This window comes from Amblyomma americanum, chromosome 9, assembly GCF_052857255.1.
Source record: "Amblyomma americanum isolate KBUSLIRL-KWMA chromosome 9, ASM5285725v1, whole genome shotgun sequence".
NCBI classification, from domain to species: Eukaryota; Metazoa; Arthropoda; class Arachnida; order Ixodida; family Ixodidae; genus Amblyomma; species Amblyomma americanum.
The window spans coordinates 129328157-129352701 of record NC_135505.1 but is presented as its reverse complement, the minus strand read 5'-3'; the positions used below and the strand labels follow the sequence as shown (position 1 = coordinate 129352701).

Sequence of the window (24545 nt, the reverse complement as noted above, 5' to 3'; positions counted from 1 at the left end):
TCTGCACTTTATTATACGTCAAGAAAGCACACCGCAGCTATATATTTCTCGAGTATGCATGTGCTAATAAAAATGAATAGGTTACCTACACAGCCTGAAACTATCTCGGAGAGGCGATCTGCGCGGGGTATGATTGTTCATTCACAACTGTGACACCAAGTGGCTGTAAAGAGGATTTATGCAATGACACCTATTCACTTTAAGACTCTAACGGAGAGTATATTGTTCCCATTCTTCTTTTTGCAACTTTCATTTTTGCAACCGTATGGCTGACATTAACCACCAGAGCTATCATAGGGAGTGCCGAACAATTGGCTTAGAAGAGCCTTCAAATCAAACAGAATTCTGCATGCTTTAGACGCTCAGTCCTTTTCCTCACGTATAAAGGAAAGCTCATACTAAATGGCTCCTATTAAGCCCCAGTTCCGCTTAGATAACCAGCCAAGCTGTGTGATAGAGCACATTGCAGGAGAAACAATTCAGGTATTTACATGCGTTACCATTACAACGGTTATAATAACGTTAATACGCGTTCAGTGCTTGTCCAAGAGAGTTTGAAGCTGAAAAAACTAACCATACCTATGGCCCCGAGCCGGATTCGAACACGTGGCAGCTGGAACAGACCACCTTCGCTGCTTGCGAACCTTTAGACCACTCAGATATCGCTGCAGCCTTGCTGTCAGCGTGTTGTTCTTTTTGCTGTTGTCATTGTCCTCTGTTAGGGTGGCACATACCCGGAGAGTAGAATTGGCCAGAGTGCCTTTTACAGACAAACAATTGTGAAACAATAACTGATTTAAGGTAGTCAAGGTTGAATATCGTGCTTGGGAAAAATTGTGAACAATAATTAACAAAAGAGTCTTTCAGAGGCAATGATAAAATTATGTAGGTAATCGCTGACTGGCTATAGGACATATACCATGGCGCTTGCCTCAAAGGAGAGGAGAACCAAAATATAAAGCGAAAGTTGTATGCGAGCAAGGGGAATCTGCAGTTAACCTTTTATTAATAATAATAATTGGTTTTTTGGGGAAAGGAATTGGCGCAGTACCTGTCTCATATATCGTTGGACACGTGAACCGCGCCGTAAGGGAATGGTAAAGGAGGGAGTGAAAGAAGAAAGGAAGAGAGAGGTGCCGTAGTGGAGGGGGCTCCGGAATAATTTCCACCACCTGGGGATCTTTAGCGTGCACTGACATCGCACAGCACACGGGCGCCTTAGCGTTTTGCCTCCATAAAAACGCAGCCGCCGCGGTCGGGTTCGAACCCGGGAACTCCGGATCAGTAGCCGAGCGCCCTAACCTTTTCGCTGAGAAGCAAACCGTGTTTTAAGCTGCCAGCCTCTTGCGCTGTGGTGTGGAAATCTTCAACTTACTTTCCACCATGACCGATAGAGTCCTAACGAAACAACGCAAGGCCATTTGCATCTGCTAGCCCAGAATCAAAACGCGTGTTCAGTTTGAAGTCTATGCATGACGGCACTTGATCAAAGGCTCTATTCAACTTCAGCAATATAGCAACATTAGCAATATTCAAAACGATTTTTTTATAATTTGGAAAAATGAAAACCAGCCTTTCTCCACGCTTGTTAAAACGGCCAGCTTCTCGCACTCTTGACAATATTTGGTGCAGCTGCGCACAGAGGGCACTCCGAATCGTTGACGCACGCACTGGTTTGCGTGACTGCATAAAGAGGGCGCAACGAACCAATTGTCTCTGAAGGCGGAGCCGCGGCTTTCTGATGCTTTCATTGTCCTCCAGATCAGTCGCATTAATCGCCCGTTAGTTTTCATTCAACTTCTTGCTCCCCATGGAAGGAAAACATGAAGGAGAATGCTTGCTACATTCTAACCAGTGCGAAAGAACGGATTTGTGCTATGTAGAAGACGACGATGAGCTGGCAGTGTCGCTGGACGGAGCGCTCTCGTTTCTCGGAGATACAATCTGGAGGAAACGATTTTTCTAGGCTTTGAATCTCCGGATTAGTGCTTTCGCACAGATATACTTCCATAAATGCGTTACAATAGATTCAGTTGCATGAAAACCATAAGTCGTTATTGCACCTATTGCAAAATATATTTATTGTCTTCTTTCGCAGATAATACATCCTTGAACGACCGAATCGGTTTCGTGTGGCCAGGTGTAGTGCACTGAGTTTCCTTCATATTTGCGGGTTACATTTGCGGCGAAAATTAATATGTAGAAAGTAAGAACCAGAGAAGCGCAGCAATATGGCCCAGTTGGTGCATGACTGCGAAAAAAAAACAACAGAAAATACGCGTTCACAAGTGGCCGCAGTAGACAGGATGACGCTGGAGACGAAGCAGAGATATGGCAGTTTGCGAACTCAGAATGCTCATGAATGTTTACATTCGCGGTGACAAAAAATATTTGTGTACTTCCTACATCTGCCAGCTGATAAGCGGTGCTTAAGCTGGTACCTATACGGAGGGCGGTGGTGGTATACCTTCTCACTGCTGGTTAAGGCTCACAACCAAGGGCTGACACAGTTACGAATGTGAGGCTTGCACCGTTGCAGAGAAAATATTTTTGAAGATCTTAAAACGACGGCAACTCCGTTACACGTCCTAAATGACAGCCAAGCATTGTTCAGAAACGCGCGCGCGCGCATGTTAAAGCGTAAATAACTACATGAATAATGGCCCGATGCTGCCGTGCTGCGCTACTTGTTGCTCTTAATCACACAAGGCTCCGCCAGGTTCGCGGACGCTCTCAGCGAGGAGCGAACACAGTTGGGAATGCGCTTTCTGCGCCTCATCACCTAGCATGAAACAGCGCACGCAGCCTTCGCTGTGAAGATTGTTGGGGGACCGAGATATTTGGACTTAGAAACGGAAGCATGCACGCAACGGTCCACATTTTGGAAAACAGTTTTGTTATAGTCTAAACAACGCACATTTGCATAACAGCAACCTTCGCTAATAGGCAGCTTTAGCTGTGCGTCCGCAAAAGCTTAGCGTACGCAACGGGTGCACCTTAGGCGCACTGCCGCCTGGCCTGGCAACGACAGCTTCAGTTTTAGAACACAGTTTGAATATGAAGATCATGGCCAAAGCGTGTGCGAAACGCGACATGGAGCAAAATGCGATATTTACCTAACTAGCGTAACCTAACTTTTAAACCTCCAGTACATTTATCTAAATAATTATTCGGGATGCTCTCACACAACTCTACTGAAATTCAACTCCAGAATGAGGAAACTGCTTTTTTTTTGTTTCTGCGATGAAAAAAATTTCGAGGCGAGCCTTTGTGAATGGGAAAATAGGTTTTAAAGGCGCGTATATCTTCACGCCACCTGTTTCGGTACTTTGGAGCGCAAGGGAGCAAGCGGCCTGAGTTAACGTAAATATTTAATTATTTATTACAATCGGTTATTGGTCTCTTCTTATCCGAACAGTATGATTGTTGTACAAGAACGCGTATTTACAGGATGAGTTATTATACCAGAAAGCTACACGTAAGGCGGAACGGGACATCATGGTATTGGGCATGGCCTAAAATGTCATTATAACTGTATGACTGTTTCCGCCAAAGCTATTTTTTATGCTTTATATTTCTGTCGTATAATACGGACATAGAAAATTCAGCCATTATTGCCGACTTGTGAGACCGTGACACGAAGGAAGCTCCAAAAAACAGCCAGCTGTGCTAATGCCACGAACTGAGCGTTTTGGCAGATACGCTCGGTAAAAGGCCGAAGTTCGCTACTGACATTTGTCCCTCGACAGAACAACTTCTCAGCATGGAACATGCCATTACCGCGAAGGTGTCCAAACAACAGAGAGCAGCTTGTACTGCTGAAGGTGTGAGGAGTGTCATGAGGTACTCTCCTCCAAACATGAGAAGGTGCGCCACCAAAGAGACGCTTGGACTTTTTGAAGTCAAACAACTTAGCGTTACTACTGTTGCAAAAACAGGGAAGTTTATGGTGATGAAAGACGGTCACTGTAAGGAAATGTCGCTAACTGCCCTGGAAAAGAATTTTGCTGAGACCAACTTGAGAGAAATTCACCTAAAACGAGTAAAGAAGCAAGCAGCGGACTTATGTGCAAGTCTGGATCTGGGACACCTTGCTAGACAAATCAAGGACCGCAAACAGCTGAGCCTGTTTGCAGCCACTGTTCACCGTGAAAACACACAAGGAAGGAAATCCATTCCGGACAAATATTGATGGCAGGCAGACGTGTCAGAGGTGTGTCGCAGGCTTTCTACAAAGGAACCTTTCAAGACTGCAGGTAGAGGACCCGTTTAATGTCCGGGGTTCTGAAGAAGCCATCGCCTTCGTGAAGAAAATCACTTCAGTTACCTCTATATTAGTAGATGTTAAAGACATATACTTTAATATTCCAGTCGCGGCTGCATTGATAGCAATTGAAGAATGTGTTTATCACTTTAGGGCAGTCAGGTTTCAAAATGTGTGTGACATTAGTGTCTCAGCTTTCGTACAGTTGCTGAAAAAATACCTCAGTTCTTTGGTTGTGGAATTCGGCTCGAAATTTTACGTGCAACAAAGTGTGGTATTAGCATTTGGTCGTTCATTGCCCCGGTCATTTCGGATATGTACATGGCAAGAGGAACCGGGCCGTCAATTCAAGATGTGCACAGTTTGAATTACTAAAGGCATTTTGTTTTGTTGATGATTTCTTGCTTTTTTAAAGACCAAACTAGATTATCCTAGTTTTGTTTATGAGCTCCGTAAATACAACGTAATGTTCTCCAGACCTTCCAAATTCATGGGGTTAGGTTCAACTCATCAAATCGTACAACGGCTCCTGTGTAATTTAAACAAACTCATTACTTTAAATATCTAGTATCGCCTGCTCTCGACAAGAAGCTCTAGTACGCATCATTCAGCAAATTTGACCACATTGTCACCTTTGACTACATTAATTCCACTAGACTATCAGTGATCCACCAAAAGCCTTCCTAAAGAACTTCATCTTGTTCGCAAGTGACCACAACAGAAAATATCTGCACTTCTTTCTACTTTGTTCAGCTAAATACTGGAACGACCTTACCACCCCGATGGCTATAATAATGAAGCTCGAACGAACTATATAAATGCCATCTAAAAATACATTTAACTCTTAAAGGACAGGTGCAGAGCTTTCTCGTGCTAAAATAAATTATATTATTAAGAAATATTACCTCACGTTGTAGTTATTTTATCTGTAAAATTCGACTCAGAGAGAAAATACTCTTCCACTTCAGCAGAAGAATCTATAAAAAGGTTTGTTTTCATTTATATGAAACGTTGAACAAATCAGGAGGCACTCGTCTTGACTCTATGTAGGCTTAATGAGAGCCTAACTGTTGAAGCTGTGAAATCTTTACATTTCTCTCTTTATTCCCCATGCAGTGCCCGCCTACCAGTCCACCTGCAACCATTGCATTGACCCTCTGGGACTGGGTAAGAGCTCTTTACTTCTAGTGCAAAGTCTATTTTGTGAAGATAGAAAATAGCTTCGCAATAAAACTTATAAAACAGCTATGCATATGGCAATACAAGAAAGTTGTATTAATTTCAATATTATGAGTCTCATTATGTAATATGCCTCAAACACGAGCCTTTCTTTAATGCGAAAGATGAAACAATGTCTTCGAGCTATTGTAACCGCCGCAGTGTTCTTGAGTATCCAGTATCTAACATTAAAAAAAAAAATTATTCGGGACCCTCAACAATTTGAACCAGCGAGCAGAAAGCGCCGGCACTGAACTTTATAGCTGCAAATTGGCGCGTTCAGTCCGCAGGTTCCCACATGGCGTCTAAACAATTTCCTTCACTAAACCGAAACTAGCTTTTGTAATTAGCGAAATGGCTTACGCACATGTTAATTGTGTTCGTTTGTATGCGGAGGTTATAAATGATATTTCAGTAGACCACTCAACCACTCCACCTAAACCACACAACGCTAATTATAGCACAGGCTCGCTGTACGCTCGGTATTAAGCAGCGCTATGACTTTCGCTGGTCGGTCCTTGAATCTCATCGCCGTTTCATGCCGCATGCAAACGGCTAAGACCCTTCGCCGTTACTGTGCTGATCATGAATGTATTCTTGGTGTCCTCCAATAGCGCGATTGCTTAGAAGCTAGGGCCACAAATCATAATCAATATGAATGATTGTCAGCCTTTCAGAAGACAGAGGCAGTCCTTACTACGGGTATTAAGCATTAGTACCTGAATCTGAGAGGCGATGAAGCCATTGAAAATGAAATTGATGGAAAAAATGTTATGAGTATTGCCTAATAGCCGTGTGTGTGTGTGTGTGTGTGTGTGTGTGTGTGTGTGTGTGTGTGTGTGTGTGCGCGTGCGTGCGTGCGTGCGCGTGTGTGCGTGCGTGTGTGCGTGCGTGCGTGCGTGTGTGTGTGCGTGTGTGTGTGTGTGTGTGTAGCGTTTTTGTTTTGTCAAGAAATTCAGAACAAACAGGGCTGCAAAAAAGGCCTTTACATAGTAAACTCTAAAGGAAAACCATGGAGCTTTACGCTTAACAAGCAAGAGCATACACTTGTATGAAAGCAGCATGCGAGATTTGATTCAGTTACTATGTTTACGAAACACTCTTGGCTGTCTTCAGTTCTTTCAATTTTCTACTTTCTGTGTTTGAAATATTCAGCCATAGACATCCCTGATTGTAAACTGGTTTTGTGCCTCTTTTTGTTTTCCAGATTAATTCGTGTGGGCTTGGTGAACTTGCAGCGCCATTCATGCGAACCTAACCTTTCTTCTCGACATGAAACTCAGAGGGCTTTGGAGACAAGAGAAATGTTGATACTGAGAAAATTATCTTCTATAAACAATCTCGTATTATTACACTCTCGGCCCTGCAGGCAAACGACAAGAAATCACTAATTTATAAGTGAACAGAACATAGTTTCCCTTGCCAGTCTCTACGCATAATGCTTAAAACCGCAGCAAGGTCCCAATGTCCCAAGAGCTAAATGCAGCGCACATATTATACACAGATTCCTTGAATGCACGCTTTACGGGCGGATCCACGCAATTCAGCGATGTTGTACGACGTACGTCCCACAGACGCCTGTTGTAGAGTCAACGTGGATAAAGGTGTTCGCTTTCGGATTGGCCGTAGAAGATCCGGAAACCTTGCGTGGTGTCATAGTTACTTGTTCTATAATAATAAACCGGCAGTATTGTATGCCTGTGACAATTCAGACTACATATTGCACCATACGTCGTACTGAGAACGTTGCTCAGTTACTGCCTGCACCCGAGGCCATCACAATGGAACTCGCTGCGGTGGCTGACCACGCTGCAGAAACGGGCACCCAGGACATCGCACTCGCCATCTACCCGACGCGATGAACTTGGAGCTTCATGGCATTCGAGAAGAGGCGTACCTAGCAGCCCTGGTAATCACCAGCAATCCTAAACAATGTCAACAACAAATTCACGTACTTACAGCACCAAAGCACCCGGCTGCCTCGCCGCTCCACCGAGAAGACGAAGCATCATGCACAACATCAAGGAGGCATGCTTGACTTTACAGAAAGATTTAGGAGGCACCATAAGTACGCGCCGGATCCCAGGGTATGAATGGTATCTTGACGACGAACGGACCCACCAGCTGGCGAGCGAGGCTTCGCTATTTTTTTTTAGCAATTTTGGCGGAAATAGGACCCGCAAGTCTGATATCGGCACAGATAGTTCTTCGGGACGCTGCGTGCCAGGTGTGTCAGAAAAGATTTGAAGTTATTCTTAAAAGTAGGATTTTGAGGTAAAGATATGCCTTTTTCAGCATAGTATTAGCACTGTTGGCGGACACCAGAAAACCAGTTAATTGTCTTATGTAGTAAGCTGGTTAGCTAATTTATTAATAATTAACTTTTTAACTAGTAGAGTTAGACGCTTAATGGCAGTTAGGTGTTTGCAGCCAGTTCTTAAAAGTAGCCATATCAGTTTTCAAAATTTTTGAAACGCGATTACCATTAGAGCTGTGACTCGAAAAAGTTTGGATTTTTTTTAGTGATAACGAACACTGAAAAGATTGCGTTGTTTACCTGCTTTTTGAAAGTGGATATATTATGGCACGATGGGAACAAAATTCGCCGAGGCAGAGCACAGAGGGTAACTGCGTTCTAGAAATTGTAAACACTAATATGGCTGTTACTAACGACCGGCTACAAACCAGCAATTGCCAACAGTTCCCTATCTGTGATAGTTTAAATTAAATTATCGCAAATTACTAAACCCGGTTAGCACATTACCTAATTCACTGGCTTTCCGGTGTCGCCAACAATGGTAATCCTATGCCGCCAAAGCGATGCTTTTGCCCCAAAAATCCAATTGATGAAATTTACCTAGAGTTGTCCCTGAAACACCCGGTATTTGCAGGTAGCCCTGCTGTTGCCGGAGTGATTTTCTTGTTGTTCACTCACTAAATAAACAAAGCCTGTGTCGAGGCGAGGGATCGAACAAGGGCCTTTGGCGTTTGAGGCGGAGACGCTGCCACTCAACCACGAAGGCTCAAGGTTTAATCATGAATAAAGGCGCATCTAGTGAATGCATGGGTTTCATATATTATCTCTTCCAATGCAGAAATCTGAGCGCTTTCGCTACGTATGTCCTGGCCTAACAGAGCTAGGCCATCAGCAATTTTTTTCTAATGCCGGAAAACGTTCGCAAGTGAGACTTTGCATCTTCTCATGGACGAATGAGAGTCTTGTGCATTTTAGGAGCCACCTAGTCAGAAATCTGGGCGCGTACTTCCTCACAGGAAGTGATGAAGCTGTCAGGTGTTAACGTATTGAACCCAGTTCACGCCGAGAGAAACCATAAGTGTATTTTGTCCATGAAATGAGTGGTCATGAGAACGAAGGAACGCAGTGAGACACGTGCTCTTGCGCATTACCACCTTTTCAGTTAGAACGCTAGGACTTAATGTTCCAGGCAAGGAATATACGCGCGGTATAGGATGTCGATGGTGAAGAAAGAAAGGTACAGACGAACAAACGTGATTAGTCGAAAGGCGCGTAATATGAACTAGCACTTCGGTTCTCACTTAGCTCGAGGCTTGGTTTCCAAGGTCACGCAGACTTCGATCGGTGAAATCGGACGCAGACGATCGGTGAAATCGGTGAGTAAAGGCTTGGTGCAAACGCTCTAAAACGGGCTCAAGGGATCTTGCCCTCAAGCCCCGCTTTTGGGGTATGACGCCTTAGCTTTAATGGTTTAACGCCCAAATATTCCGATTCGGTATTTGGCTACTTGACATTCAGATATCGCTGAGAGTCCTCTTACGACTCCTGGCTGAGTGGTGCGCAGGTTAAGCAATGCGTCACTGCCCTGCAATGGCAGGAGCTCCCGTAAGTGATGCTTATGAGACCGAGGGAGCTCTTCCAGTGGAACCACTCGTGATCACTCATTCGTTCAACTGCCACCTCCTAACAATGCGATGTGCAGGTTATGATGACGTCTTAAAGAGTTGTTTGTGGCCTAGGCATCCTCGCTCGTGCCACTTAGAGGGGCCATGTTGATTAAGCTCTATTCGTTTGCTCGCCGGCCACAGCTTGCGTCGGCCGCGTTACATGTAGGAATCCACGAAAAAAAGTTTATAGCCACATTATCAAGTTATGAGTAGTGTTGTTTAGTGCTTGCGATTTCTAAACCACGCTCGTATAATTTTACGTCATGTCACGAGATGCAACAGCGTCCGCCGTGTTCTTCCCTCGCTGTGTCAGATACTCGTGCCTTCTTGTCTGTTTAGAAAAGCGAAACTCGTGTATTTATTTTCGCTCTCTTTTGTGCAAAATGTGTTAATAGAGTTAGTCGCTGAATTAAGACAGTCTAGCGCATATGTGTTTACTTTCATTCCTATGTCACCGAGCTATGAGCTGATGTCATGCAGTCAAAGGTTTGCATACAGTTTTGTTTGCCGGTATTCTCCCTTAATATTTTGTGTCCTTGCGTTCTCCACGTGCACTTCAATGTGTACGTCTGTCAAAACAACATGTACAGTGGCAATAACGAAAGTTTTCATTTTTGTTAATTCTCGAATTTTTACTAGTAAGACAGCGCTGGTAGTTCCTGTGTGTTAGAAGTCGCTTCTACCACGCCAAGTGTGGCCCGCCCCCGTCCCGTTTCAAAAGAAGCCCTCCCACCTACCTACCTACCTACCTGCCTTCCTGCCTGCCTGCCAGCCCAGTGCAGTGCCAAGGTTGACCCCACGCCTTCTAGAAGAAAACTATCTTCTGCAATGCTTCTGGCATTCAATCACAACATGTCCTGTACCTTGAGTGGATGGAGCGTTGAACGTGAGATAAAAACTCCGAAAGTTTGAACTTCCACAGATTCTATTCTAGTACCAACCATTGCATAGAAACAAAGTAGTTGGGCTCCTTACTCTTGAAAGAGGTTGTAGATCGTTCTTTATTTAGGAGATTCCTGCTAAAATTGTTTTCCTTTCTCTGCCCTTTGTCCAAGAATTCCAAATAACATATTAACAACCATGTTCACTGCAAATTATTCGTGCTGTTTGTGCTCAACTTGCAGTGTTTCCATAAACACTAGACAAGTAGGCATGCACAACAGGTATTGGTGCAATAAACGGAGAGCTTGTGGAAATAGATAGATTGCTTTAAAAAAAATATCTTTAGCGCCTTGAAGCGTGCATTATTTTAAATAGCCTAAAAATGCATTCCCTTGGTGGCATGTGGTTGTTTTGTCCGCTTCCTAAAGAAATAAGTGTATCTGGGCTTATAAATTGCAACATTATTGAATACCCATTGATGAAGACTACAAATATATTAAATGGAAACATTTCTCCAAGATTTCCTGGCTTACGGTAAGTACTGGCGTTAAATATATATATATATATATATATATATATATATATATATATATATATATATATATATATATATATATATAATCACCAAAAACTGAAGAAACATAACAGGATTTAATTCACGACGCTTCGGCTGGAGGACCAGCCTTTTTCGAGTGTCGAAAAAGGCTGGTCCACCAGCCGAAACGTCGTGAATTAAATCCTGTTATGTTTCTTCAATTTTTGGTGATTTTATATTATATTGACCAAATCAGCTGCCAGAAATCACTTTTGGTATATATATATATATATATATATATATATATATATATATATATATATATATATATATATATATATATATATATCCAAAGTAGTGAGACGCTTCATTTAGCCATAGATTCATTTTGAGTCGACGTTTCGGACAGAGCTTGTGAGAAAGGACAGGCTCTGTCTGAAACGTCAACTCAAAATAAATCTAGGGCTAAGTGAAGCGTTTCACTACTTTGCATTTGCCTCTGGCAACCCATTACGTTTATCTTTCTATACTATATAGAAAGATAAACGTATACATATATACCCCACGAAAGTGATGAGGTCTTTAAAAGTGCTTGCCAAAGAGCTGGAAATTTGCACTTGATGTGTGGCCACGAAGAGCGAAACGAATAGCTTTTCCTGCGAAATACAAAGTAAAGACTTTTGAGGCTACTACCACTAGTAGCAAACTAATATTGCCACATTTCAGAATGTAGCGCACGACGTGGTTACACAAGCCAAGGGGTGTTTAAAAAAGGGGGCGGCAGGTGGTCGTCCTCACAGGCAGAAACTTTACATAGGAAATCCATGGTGAATAAAAAAGTGGAATAAAAGTACTCTTCAAATCAGTCTGCTTTCACCTGAACCCCCTCATCCCAAAGTGACCTATAAACAAATCCCGACACTGTGCTCAATGTGTTGAATTTAAGTACTGCTTATGTTGCATTTAGGCAGTATAAAACTTAAAAAAATGCTGCTATTCATAACAATACAGTGATGCCAAATCCGCCCCAGTTAGCATCTCCCTGTCAATATAAATTCATTACTAAAGCCATCATTGCGTTCAGTGCGCTACCTTAACTGTCCAAAAGACTCGGAAATGTCGTAATGGCCTCCTAACACGCGTTTTAAAACGGTAATCAAACTCAGAGAAATACAGATGTACAAACAATACATGTTCCAACTGAAAAATCTCTAAAAATGGTATATGTACCCTCCTTAACATTAAGTAATCTGCCCTCCTTAACAATAATTAATGTGCCCTCCTTAATATGTTGCCTGCTTTATAAATGTCTGAAAAAAGCAAAAATTCTCATTTAGCTTTTGAACTACTTTGAGGAATTTATGATTTGTAGCATGAAGGCAAATACGACCGAGAAATGGTGAATAATACTGTACTACGGAAATCGCATTGTTAGGCGTCATGCGGCACTGTGGCGACTTTTTCATTCAGTTTGTGTTGATGAGCCAGCTGCAGAGGTGTACACATGCTGAAGATGCGAGTAATTTAATTAAAAGTATCGGCGTAGGCGACATTTTTTATCTCCACCAACGAGTCGTTATCGACGAGCTTCTTTCTGCCGCACTGCCATTTCACGCTGCCACATTGTTTGCTCTGAGAATTCTCGATGGGCCAAGAACTAGTCTTGGGAGGCCTTTATTTGGGATACCGAAATAATACAAACGTTTTCTTTATTTTTTGCGGAATAATTGTTTACTTTTTCGCTTCTTTTTCCATCCAAGAAATAAACATTAGGAAAATTTACTTTTTCATATTCTTTTGAAAACTTTCGCTTAATCTCTGCTGCCATTTTCTTTTTTACTGCGAGTCCACTCTCCTTTCGCGTTTAGCATCGCGCAGTCAAAAGACTCATTCGCGGTGCCAAAGTGCACTTCCCATATGTGCATTTAACTTTTGCGCTTGAAAAGAGTATAACTAGAGCGTGGAGGAGAGAAAAACCTCGAAGCACAAAATGAGTTCATTCCACAAAGTGCAGTTATGAGATAATGAGAGTCTTAAAAGCGTAAATGAAACAAATTGAGCCCCTCCTCACGCACCGCTAGATTAATTCTCATACGAAGGTTCACAGTCATTGTTTCCAGGAAGATTACCTTTTTCATACAATACAAACACTAAATATCGATGCAGACAATTAAGCAGTCCAACTCTGGGCAGCTGCCTCGCAGCAGGGAACTCAGGAGCTGCGATAAAGACAGTGCAAACTACGATCTCAATCATGTGTAAAGCTTCACGTTTATCAATTAATGACACAGAGCAGCCACTCGTTGTAGAAATGCACTGAAAAAAAAAATCATTCAATATCATGCAGCCTTCTTCAAGAAAGACAAAATACAGTCGCGATATTTTTTCAAGCGCACATTTTTCCACAGTATTGCCATGGTTCTTTCATCATGGCAAGCCTCCACCTTCTGTGCTTAGGGAGCAGTGTTGAATTTTAGCTTTGCAGTAGCGCACCTTTCTGGCGCAGCGTCAAGTGCAGGAAAGACAAACAGCTCAATCTAGATAGAAACATAAAGGCCGGTAAAGCGGCCAATCTAGTCTATAATGCGTCGGTCATTTTTTTTGCGCTATTATAAATGCTGAGAGAGCGAAATAAGAGCAAAAAGACTTAAGTCCTGGCTCTCCAGGTGCTGTTTATCTTTAGCACTCTGTTGTCATCGTTGCTCTTGACTTCGTTATCGGACGACAGTCGCAAAAAGTGTGCCTCCGCGTTTTCAGTACAGAGTGCAGGAAGCACGGCACACATTTCAGGAGTATTGCGATATCGCCACGGTCCCGACGTCATCCCTTACCTTTGCGCAGCAGATAAGAGGTCCTCGGAGGAATCTAGCTTCTGGTGCCGACAGAAGCGACGATGGCTGTTGTAGCGAGAGCAAGCTGGTCTAGTCGAACTGCACGGCGTTCCCAAGCTCATATCTTCTTCATAATAGGAGCCTTTTGCACTCTCGTTGTGAATTCCAAAGATGTGGCGCCCGAATTGGTGAGCGGAACGTATACATTCTTGCCTTCCGTAGAGGCTATGCGAAAAGAGCAACCGCCTGGGGAGTCCCGAATCTAAGGCGTTTGCAGTGCTCTGTCTGGAACAGCAGTGTTGTTCCGTGGTGGAAACTGCGGGTTTGACTGCTCGGTTTGGTGAGGGGTGATAATATTAGAGCATGCGTTCAGTAGCCCATTCTGGAGTAGCGATCTTGGCTTTGATGCGCGCGCAGTCCGAAGGACTTAGATAAATATTGCCTCGAGCTCCACTGTGTTGCGCTCCCTTATGTAGCGTCACAAAAAAGTTGCACGTTTCCAGCGTAATTTGGCACGTCGGCACATACCGCCACAATAATTTCCACAAGGGCTGAACTCTGCTTGTCGTGTTTATTAAGTGGGATGAGCTGAAGTACCCCAGAGAGCTGCTGAAGCAACAATGACACCAATGTGCTGCATGGGGTGCTATTCCAGATATCGCGCATTGAAGCGCCTTACCAGAGGCGTAAGGACACCGGCTACGTCGGCGCTGTGCCATAGATCAGTTCTGAGGAATAGGAATGTGAAAGTTCCGAGTTCAGTTGTCGATCCCTGGTGGAACAAAGCTCAGGTGGATGAGGTGCAGTTGTAATGTCTGTCAACATAAAGCGCAACTGGATATGCGGAACCAAAGTGCGTACGGGTCTCCCACTTTAAAACATGTAACGTACGAAGAATTGCGCTATGCGGCTCGCCGGAACACGCTTTATTATGAAACATTACCAGATTGCACTGCTTACAGCCATTTCGGGTTCCTCGTGCGCGCATTTCATGTTCTACTCATAGCTCGATGGCAGAATTTGCCGTACGGGAGCTCATGCAAAATGTATAGCACACGAAGGAGTTAATGCGCGATGAGAAATTAAAGCAGTCATTATCACTATCAATTATTAGAATCTCAAATCCCTTTGCGGCCCACACGTAGGGCGGAGTGAGGGAAGGAAAATAAGGCAATCACCAGCAACATAAAATAAAAGGCAGATGCGCTGCATTGTGCCCATAGATATAATAAAGTTGTATTACCATGTCTTAATAAATCAGAAGTTTGTTCTTAGGATTATTTCCTGAATTGTTCTAATAAAAATGGCACCCTAAGGACTTTTGTCGGTGTATCCATGGAAGCCAGAAAAACAAAAAAAAAATCCTTTAGGAACATTTTATTGATTGTAACGCCCTAGCACTTTTTGTTAACCGAATCACAGTTCTAGCTTGGGAACTGAACTGCGCTCAACCTATACACCTAATTTAAAGAACTAATAGAGCGTCCACTGTACGTAATTTTCTGACCCAGTCTTGGCGTTTTTGTTATAATTAGGTACTTACAGTGTTTTAAATTTTAAACATGTGCCTTTTGTCACGATTAATAATTCGTTCTCATTTTGTAGTGTTTCAAGTGTAAACAACAGCTATAAATATTGACAAAGTTCATGAAAGCTGCTCACATTTTCGAAGTAGGACGTGCGACTATACACGGTGTGCCAGCTAAATTTAGCCAGGGTTTTAAAATACGCCGAGGCACTGTAATACGACACGACAAAATTTGTGCTGTTGGCCATTGTATGTAGTAAGTCGCACTATTCTTGTATTGTGCTTAATTGCATAATAAATCAATATTAATCAACCAATATCGCAAGCAACAAAGATAGGTGGAAAAGTTTAATGAAAAAGTTGTAGAGCGGTCTGCGAATGGTCCAACTGAACAGTTTCTAGGCTTTCATCTATTACGTATCAGCTTTTTTTTCTTCGCTCATTGCAAATGCCCACGAAATACAAAAAATACCACGTGACATGCCCGCTTGCGCGCTGCGATTGCAGTGCTCTCAAACGTTCCGTGTAGGAACGAACATATCATTTAGCCCGGTGTGCTGCTGCTAAAAAAGATGACAGGGCTGCGACACAGGCGCTGGCTGTGCGATTTACGCGAGCGCAAGCGATAAGGACTGTGTCTGCTTGTCGCTATCAAGCGCCACAAGGGAAGCATGCCGCTGGCCTATTCGCAGAGCCAGCTGCTGCGTCGCTGCCCTGTCACCTTTTAAGCGGCAGCACATCGGGCTATATAATCTGTTCGTTCCTACGCTTAAGGTTCGAGCGCACTGCAATCGCGGCGCGCAAGCGGGCATGTCGCGTGGTATTTTTTTTTTGTATTTCGCGGGCACATGCAGAGAGCGAAAAAAAAAACGATACGTAATAGATGGAAAGTTAGAAAATGTTCAATTGGACTTTTCGTGGAGCATTCTACAACTTTCTCATTGGTCTTTTTCGTCTATCTTTATTGCTTGCGATGTTGGTTAATTAATCTCGACTAAGTATGCAGTTAAGCACGATACAAAAATAGTGTGAGTTGCTCCATACAATAGCCAGAAACATGTATTTGTTCGCGTCGTCATAGAGTGCTGCGGCACATCTTTAAAATTTGGCTAAACTTAGTTGGGACACCCTGTATATAGAAAGGGTAATATTTGGCGCACACGCACATTATTTCGCTTATGCAGAAGGAACCGGAAGCTGACAAGTTTTTCAGCAGAAGAATAACGCGGTTTTGTTTCTTTAACAGATGGCGTCTGAAGAGCCCAGCGAAGCTACAGGTGCCCTCGACGAAGAAATCTCTGTTTCCATCACTGAGGCAAGTAAGTTGGACGTTTCACACGTCAAATCTCGAACTACAGCATGCGCAGCGTTTTCACAAAATAAGTGAACAAAGTTCTTCAGGAACCCACGCAGTAAACAGCTATAAGGCAGAAGGAATACGTCTTTAAGTGCTCCTCCCGATTCGTGGCCTCAAAGGCGTTCACTGTGAGGCCACCACCACTGCCCCACCACCCACCCACTTACTGTTGTGAAAATGTGCCATGTAAACTGTAACAACATGATTATGAGTTCCTATAAGCAAGCTTATCAAATATGTGTTTGCAGGAAAAACCCGATCAGCTTTTTTGAAGCGAAAGCTACACTACCCTAGGTTTTCAAGAGGGCAGCGTCAGTGCAGTCACGTGACGTGTGTCATGTGGTGTCACGTGGCAGGTCATATGGCCTACTGACGTCGTCCCAATCGGCCCACCGTGGCAGGTGGCAACTGCCCCAAAGGGCATCGGGCATTTCATCGACGATTTACAGATAATCTGTTCAGCAGTGTGTGTGTGGCGTTTGCGAACGTAGCCATGCAAAGGAAGCTTTTACATATCACCAGGGTTAACCAAAGTTTAAACCACAGCTAATTTTTGTTTACTTTAAGTAAGTGTGCTACTCAGCGACTCAATTCCTGAGGCGGCTAAACATCACTGAGATGAACTGCACTTTATCATAATGACATTGCTGTGGTGAATGAAGGCATTCAAAATAATTCAACACATACTTTCTTGAAAACTAATAGAGCAGTGAGGGAGATTTTTGGCGAAGTTGTGGGATTCACGCGCGGAATTTGATGCCAAAAGAAACTTTTTTTAAAAATAATTTCAATGCTTGAGCATTACCATTGATGATTTTTAAGGTTTTTTTAAATCTCAAGATGGCGTGATTACAATTCTCCTCTTTGCAAAAGCGTATAGGCATAAGGGTGGCTTGAAAACTACGAGGATACAAAACGCTGTTTCAGGGAAGGCTAACGAAATTTTAAACAAATATGATTTTTGAAGTGTTGAGTAGTGGCTTCAGCGGATATATGTTTGGTGGACATCCGGAAACATGCGAAACATGTTAAGTAGTACGCTGATTAAGTAACTTTAATAGTACATTTTAAAAGTATTTCAGTCAATCGCCTATTTCTCGTTAGCGAGGTTCAGCTGAGTGTTATCAACGCCTGTATCACTTTTTTGAATACCAAAAATGAAATCGCTTTCGACGTCGAAGCCTAACAGGTTTTGGCCTTTGGTCGCCCATATCAAATATTGCGCGTCTCGTGCAGCGCGCTCTAACGCCCTCTGTGGAGTCTACGTCACCCCATGGCACACGCGCCACCTGACCCATCCTCCCTGCTCTATAGTAGACGGGACAGTGAGGGTCCCGTGACACGCATGCTTTGGAGTGACGCTCACTGGTGGGCTTTTCTGTGCGCGGGCCAACGACGCGTGATGGCTGAGATGTGCCTCCAGGAGCCAAAATTCGTTGAGCCAAGGCGCCGTAGGCGACCACTTTTTGTTAATTATAAATACTGTTGTGGTTATCACTAACGGCAAGAGAGAGCTCGCTAATCATAACTAGGCATCTAACTAATATTCAAAAAGTTAGTAATTTTATATTAGTTAACATGATTGATCTGTTCTCTCACGTCAACCAACAGTGATATAATAATGCCGCAGAGGACATGCCGATACCTCAAAAAGCCCGTTTTAAAAGAAATTCTCTATCTTCCTCACTGAAACAGTTTGTATGTATAAAGGACTATCAAATTTTGCTAAGTAGCGTGCTAAGTGCTAGTTTTATGAGAAAGCATAAAATTTGCGTCGTATATAATAATATGTTCTTTTCCTTTCCAATTCAATCAATACACTATTATTTAGAAGCGCGTCAGTGTCATCAAAACATTAGTCGTGGTTTCAGTTTCCTATAAGAAGATTTTTATTCAACCATTTAAAATTCCTTGCATTTTGCCAACTGTCATTTTCTTTTGTAGGTCCTGGGCTATTCCAAGATTTGGATCACAAGATCATAAACGGAGTTGACGTGCAGCTTACTTGGGAAACACCAGAGGACTTAATAAATCTGCATAGCTACATAGTTGAGTGCAAAGATGCTGACACGGGGCGCCAGGTATCGCAATTAATTGAAGGCGGAAGATTGTTAACACAAGTCACTGTGCCACTGGAAACACCGTTGGCTACATTCGACTGTAATCTACTCGCCGTCAGCACTGAAACCGGGAAAGCAGTAAATGGGTCCTCTGCTAAGTTTACTGTATCAACTGGCAACATCGGTGAGTCGGAGCAGAAAGTAAGGCATGGTCCTGAAAGCCCTCATTACACTGTCATAAATGTCATTGTCATTAGGAATTTAGTGGCCTCAGCCCTCAGAGATCCGAACTGTGGCTCGTGTATTAGAACATGAGATATACATATTTGTTGTGAAACGCTAAAATCGTTTGCGTGTAGCATCCAGCCTAGTAGGTAATGAAAACCGCCTGTTAACCCTAAATTCTACTAAGTCGCAGTAGTCTTTGAATTTAGTTCTCAACTTGAAGCATTTCAGAAAAAATCAGTCGGAATTATATTTAAGTAATGAAAGCTAAACTCGTGCGGCTGAAACTAATATTTCAAATAATTATTGGAGACCTAAAACTGGACCGTGCTAAATATATTTCGCTTTCCCAGGCAAAAGCAACGCGTCGTAAAAATTAACATGGGTCAAGGGAGCCCCATTTCAATACTGACTGGTTCAAATATTAATGTTTCCAATTAGCACTTAGAGAGTGGAACAGCCTCGGTCCATGCATTACTATAATAGTCAATTACTGAGGAAACTTAACATTGGTATTTACAGCAAATCTTGTTGTTACATAATCATTATTTGAGCGCTTCTGTTTTGTTATTGTACGCATGCTTATTTAGTTAGGTTTTATTTTCATGCTCAAAATGGTTAATTCCAAATATAGACAAAAAGGTACCTATACCATGGTCATACATTTGTAATGTATGTTCATTGTATTTGCCGCATACTTTCCGTCTGTATATTCTAACAAGCAGCATTGTTTTCCGAACTTTGTTATTCTTTGCGTAATGCTACCGGAATTATCCTTGTTTGATGTGCTATTTCATTGCTTGCGTCAAAGATTTGTTGAATTTGCATTTTGCCGCTTGTTGCTTCTTAACATGCTGACAATTTGAATGTTCTTTTCAATTCAACTACGCCTTCCTGCCACAGTGCAAAATGGGGTTAGCAGTGTGTTTAAAGAAATAAGTAAATAAAAATCGCTAGGCCACTTGAAGCGGCACAAATGTGGGCTTAACGAGAAGTCATAGTCAATATTAATAATAATAATAATTGGTTTTGGGGGGAAAGGAAATGGCGCAGTATCTGTCTCATATATCGTGGACACCTGAACCGCGCCGTAAGGGAAGGGATAAGGGAGGGAGTGAAAGACGAAAGGAAGAAAGGGGTACCGTAGTGGAGGGCTCCGGAATAATTTGGACCACCTGGGGATCTTTAACGAGCACTGACATCAATTCTCGGCTAGCTGCAGCACCTGCGATCATAAATTAAAATTTATTTATCGAAAACAAAGAATCAGAGCATAACTTTTTCACGCCTTCTTTAATACTTCTCGATACACATTTTAATGAATGCATTATAATGCCCTCGCCCTACTCTCCTCTTCTTTTTCCATTCTTTGGATTTAAGCTGATCCCCTTATTCTCTACGGATTTCGGTAAGCTAGAGCGGAGGACAGGGATAGCGGAAGGTTGTATAACATATCACAGAGGACGGAAATATATAGAATACTAACACTGTCGAAAAATTCCTGTTACGCTTGCGCCTCCATAGAAAAGTATTAAACTTAGCTACTGTTATGCTTCCAGATGCTTGAGGAGGAGAAGAAGGAAAAACGTTTATTTCGAGAAGCCTTCCACCTTAAAGGGCTTTCTCAGTAGTGGGCACACGTGGCTGGCAGTGCCGGAGCGGGGTGGGCTTAGAAGCCCTCTTTTCGTCTCTACCATAGTGCTCCTCTATACAGAGTCCGCAGTTAGAGCAGCTGAGGTGTCCTAAGCATTGCAGGAAGAGATACAGTATGTAGGGAGGGGGGGGGGCGTATGTGCGCACGGAGAAATGTGGAGGATCAGTCACCAGTGAAAGAGGAAGGATGGCGGGGAAAATATACAGGGTGCTGTTGAAGTTTCCGAAGGATGATAGTGCGTTGCTTATTGTTGCGTTTGGGGAATCTGTTTGGGGAGTAGGATTGTGGCCACAGTTCCATGAGCTGAAATAGTGCGGGAGGGCGAGTTTCCCTGTTGATTGCCCGCGATCTGAGAATTTTTGTTCTTATTCTTTCCAGTGAAATACAGGAATTATCCTTGAAGGAAAACCTACGAGGCAATCTTGAGAGGTGCTAAAGGTCTAGTACAGCAAGTTACGAAACTAAAATAAATAGGAAGAGAAGCAGGGCGTGTGCACGCCCGCAGTCAAAGATATACATTTATCACGACGAAATTTCCGCTCTCAAATCGAAGAAATGAAAAATGAGGAAAGCAGTAAGCCACCAAAGATGGTCTAACGGGATGCAAGACTTTGTGGCTTAGACCTAAAGAAATCACGTGCTCAAGGCAATGCTCACGTTGGCAAATGAACAGGGATCCAGCGAAAATTAAATCATAGACGAGGGGGACTCAGGAGTAAGGTGTGAAGGGAGCAAATGAGTACTATACTTGCTGGCTTAGTCAATTACTTTCACAAACTGGTTTGTTAGCGCATTTGCATATTTTGCTATATATTTTGACAAGCGCATTCCATTTTGAGGTGGTGCAGAGGTTGCTGCTTTTCTAAGCTCATCCAAAATTCAGTTCAGAAAGTGCGGTCCAAATTTTCAGGACTCCTAATGGAATACATCTACACATAAGCATGCTGTGAGAAGTCTCGTGACATATTCGCAATATTTTTTTGAAGCACGCCACGATACCGCAAGACAATGACGACATAATATACTAATTTATGTTGCGCTTATTTTTTCCTGCAAGTAGAAAAACCTTTGTGTTTTTACCGCGCTACTTTTCACAGATCCTCCAATTCATGTTACTCTTTCTGGCCGCACAAGCACCAGCCTGACATATACATGGACCGCTAATACGACGCCAAGCATGTGGAAGGTTGTAACCAAGCGAACAGACCAGCTGGATGGGAATGGAACCCACAAGGAAGAGTACGGGGAAGGAGAAGAACTAAATGTAAAGCACACTGTGACGCAGCTTGAACCAGCGACTGAGTACAACATTTCTATACAGAACTGCCGTGGAATTTTCTGCAGCCGGCCGATATTTGTGACTGGTGTGACGGATGTTTCACGTGAGTGAGGTTTCTCTATTTTTGTCAGAGCCTCGTTTTAAAAGAGAACAACGCTTGACAATTCGTTCAGGATAACTCAATGCTCATTAAAGTGATGTAATTGGTAGTAATGAACAAATGGGTTTATTACCTAAATATTTTTACGCAAGAATATGCAAGAACGTGATATGTGATAAATGTGAAGCACAAACTTCAATGTTACGGCGTCGGAAGAAACTTTCCTGTCTCATTGATTAGTGAGGATTTAGGGGCAGGCAGTGGTATAATTGTTAAAAGAGCACTTTTCAGACGATATGCCATGAAAACCACTTGGCACGTTAAACAAGTTAATACTGTACATGCATTCCCTTTGTGACGCGTGGCGCCACTATAAGTGCAAGGTGAATACAAGTACTACTCATATCTTCTAGAACAATGATCGATCTTATATGCCACCAACGTCGCGAATTATTACTCACTGCAAGGACTACATCATTTCCTAATGGTTCACAGTTCCCGCGGAACGCTGTGACGCCGCCATGCGCAGCTGGGCGCATATAAATGACCATTAGATGGTCCTTATTTTACTTCTTGAAGCAAAAAATTTTCAGTCGTGACAGAAAAAGGCAGGTTTGTACAAACTAGTGAATTGAACCCGTGTGCAGATAATGCTGAAATAATTGTCATACAATAATTAATCACTCCTTCTATTACTCTCCCGCATTACGGTGTTCGTTTTGTCGATTTCGTACTGGGCTAGCGCGAGTTAAAGTGAGAAACTACGGTGTTCACTATCTTGATTTGACACTTTTTTTTCTTTAAACGAAGGCTTCCGAATGGGGGTGTACAAATTATGCGGAAACTTTCTGAACACGTCATAAAAATTCTACTAATTTAGCGCAATATATACTACTCATTTCCCCTCGCTGAAAAAAAAAATTTCGCACCAAATATAAGACGCATTTTCTCTCGCGCCAGGCCCAACGTTATGCAATTTCCCGTGAGACAGCATGACGGCTTGTGCGCAGATCAAAGCAATAAATGCGGAACGATACAATCAGCAAGCCAGCAGTGTGCGGCCAACGAGACAACGGGCGATCAAAATTCAGGGGGGCACTTTGTTGACCTAAAGTGCGGTGAGGCGAAAGTTTTTAGCGAGTTGTTGCTGCTTGTGTCACTGATGTGTGGAGGATAAGGCGTTGAGTAAGTACACCATTGTTTGGGAATCTTAAATGCTGGAGACACTGGAGGGTGTTTCGGAAGCATCAGTCTGATCCGACGCATTTCAGCGAACACTCTCCAGCGTCCTGGACAAGGAGAGCCACATATGCGTTGGCAGGAAGTAGCGTAGTCGTTAGCACGGTGGACTGCGGAACGAAAGCATGGTGGCGGAAGATAAGATCGGGCTTGTGGTTGCCTTTGAGGCATTGTTGCCTGAGTGCTTTCGCAGGTCATGCTTGGTTTAACGATGTTGAAACCCTACCATTTTTAACGCGACAGCGTTAAGGAGCTCGTGTCGCAGAAAAGCCGGCGTCGTCGGTGGCGTTAGCCGTGCGCGAAAAATCTCTCCTCCTAATCCTCCTCCTCCTCCTTGCAACGTACGCCACTACCCCAACAGATAGCGCGCGACGGCAGCGCCTCCCGCTCGTCTCGTTCGTGCGCAGCGGGGCCGTGCGGGCACGCAGGAATCACGCGGTAAGCGGCGAACAACGCAGCGCACATCCAGAGCGCGTTCACCACGAATCTTGCGGCTTGCTGCCCGTTCTTTCGGCGGTGAAGCTATGCTGGCGTTCGTGGCATCGGGTTTGTCGAGAACGATATGCCGACAAACTACGACTGCAACTTGAGTCCCGCGCGTTTCGGCAAGGCGCCTGGCAGCGCTTCTATGTACTTTGCCGCTCCGCGCGTTCGTTTCACGGTACGTAGCAGAGCGATTTGTCTAACAGGCAAGGCGTCGCGCCGAACGGGCGATGGTGTTCCGTGGACACCCTGGCAGTGCTGCAACACGCTGTCGCGTTCCACTCCTAAAGGCGAAGCTTAAGCGTCCTCCAATTTTATTTCGAAAATGCGTGTTAAACATTTCGGGCTGCGCAAATTACGTGAGTTAATACGGTATCTATGGCACATCCTAAACAAAGATATAGAGTGAAGATAAAAGAGTGAAACGGGTTGATAACATTATTGCTTGCGGTTTCGTACCTCGTTTGTACACGACATACAGTTGTCGGTTGAAACGGACACGTATTGGTGGCTGTGGAAGCCCGCCATATTAAGAATACGGTAGTCCTTTCCATCGGTGATATGTGATGCTTTCTCTATTAGGCGATGTATGATATCCCCTATTCTCATTTATGAACTCCTCGCTTTAAGAAAGCCAAAACATGTATTTTCTTCAGTGACTGTGTTGATCATGCGTGGCAGGGAACCAGTTATGTTTTCGTTTTGTGTAGAAACAGTTCATGGTACCGATTTAGGTCATCGCTTTCCAGATGCCTTTCTTTTTCTTCACGCTAACCTACTTAAATATTCAGTTGCATCAATTACCGCAGACGTAATAAAGTGCCATTTAACTATTCTTTATTATTAACTATGCGTAACTCAAGACTTTGACAAGACGGCTCTTTTTTTTTTAATAAACATTCGTTTTTTTTCTTGTAGCCCCAGGACCAGTGCAAAGCTTGAGCTACAAACTCATAAACGGAACAA

The 24545-nt window shown here is 43.3% G+C and overlaps 1 protein-coding gene across 5 annotated transcripts in view; it reads left to right on the top strand.

Annotated features, from left to right (window-relative positions):
• The window catches only part of LOC144104344 (uncharacterized), an 81426-nt gene that overhangs the window by 47788 nt on the left and 9093 nt on the right, over nucleotides 1-24545 (top strand). For all 5 annotated transcript variants that reach the window (XM_077637288.1, XM_077637290.1, XM_077637289.1 and 2 more), the window contains 4 exons: nucleotides 16429-16501; nucleotides 18484-18783; nucleotides 21576-21860; nucleotides 24498-24545. The exon at nucleotides 24498-24545 is cut by the window's right edge and continues 255 nt beyond it. In XM_077637288.1, the coding sequence (XP_077493414.1) occupies nucleotides 16429-16501; nucleotides 18484-18783; nucleotides 21576-21860; nucleotides 24498-24545 (706 nt within the window). The remainder of the gene's footprint in view (nucleotides 1-16428; nucleotides 16502-18483; nucleotides 18784-21575; nucleotides 21861-24497) is intronic.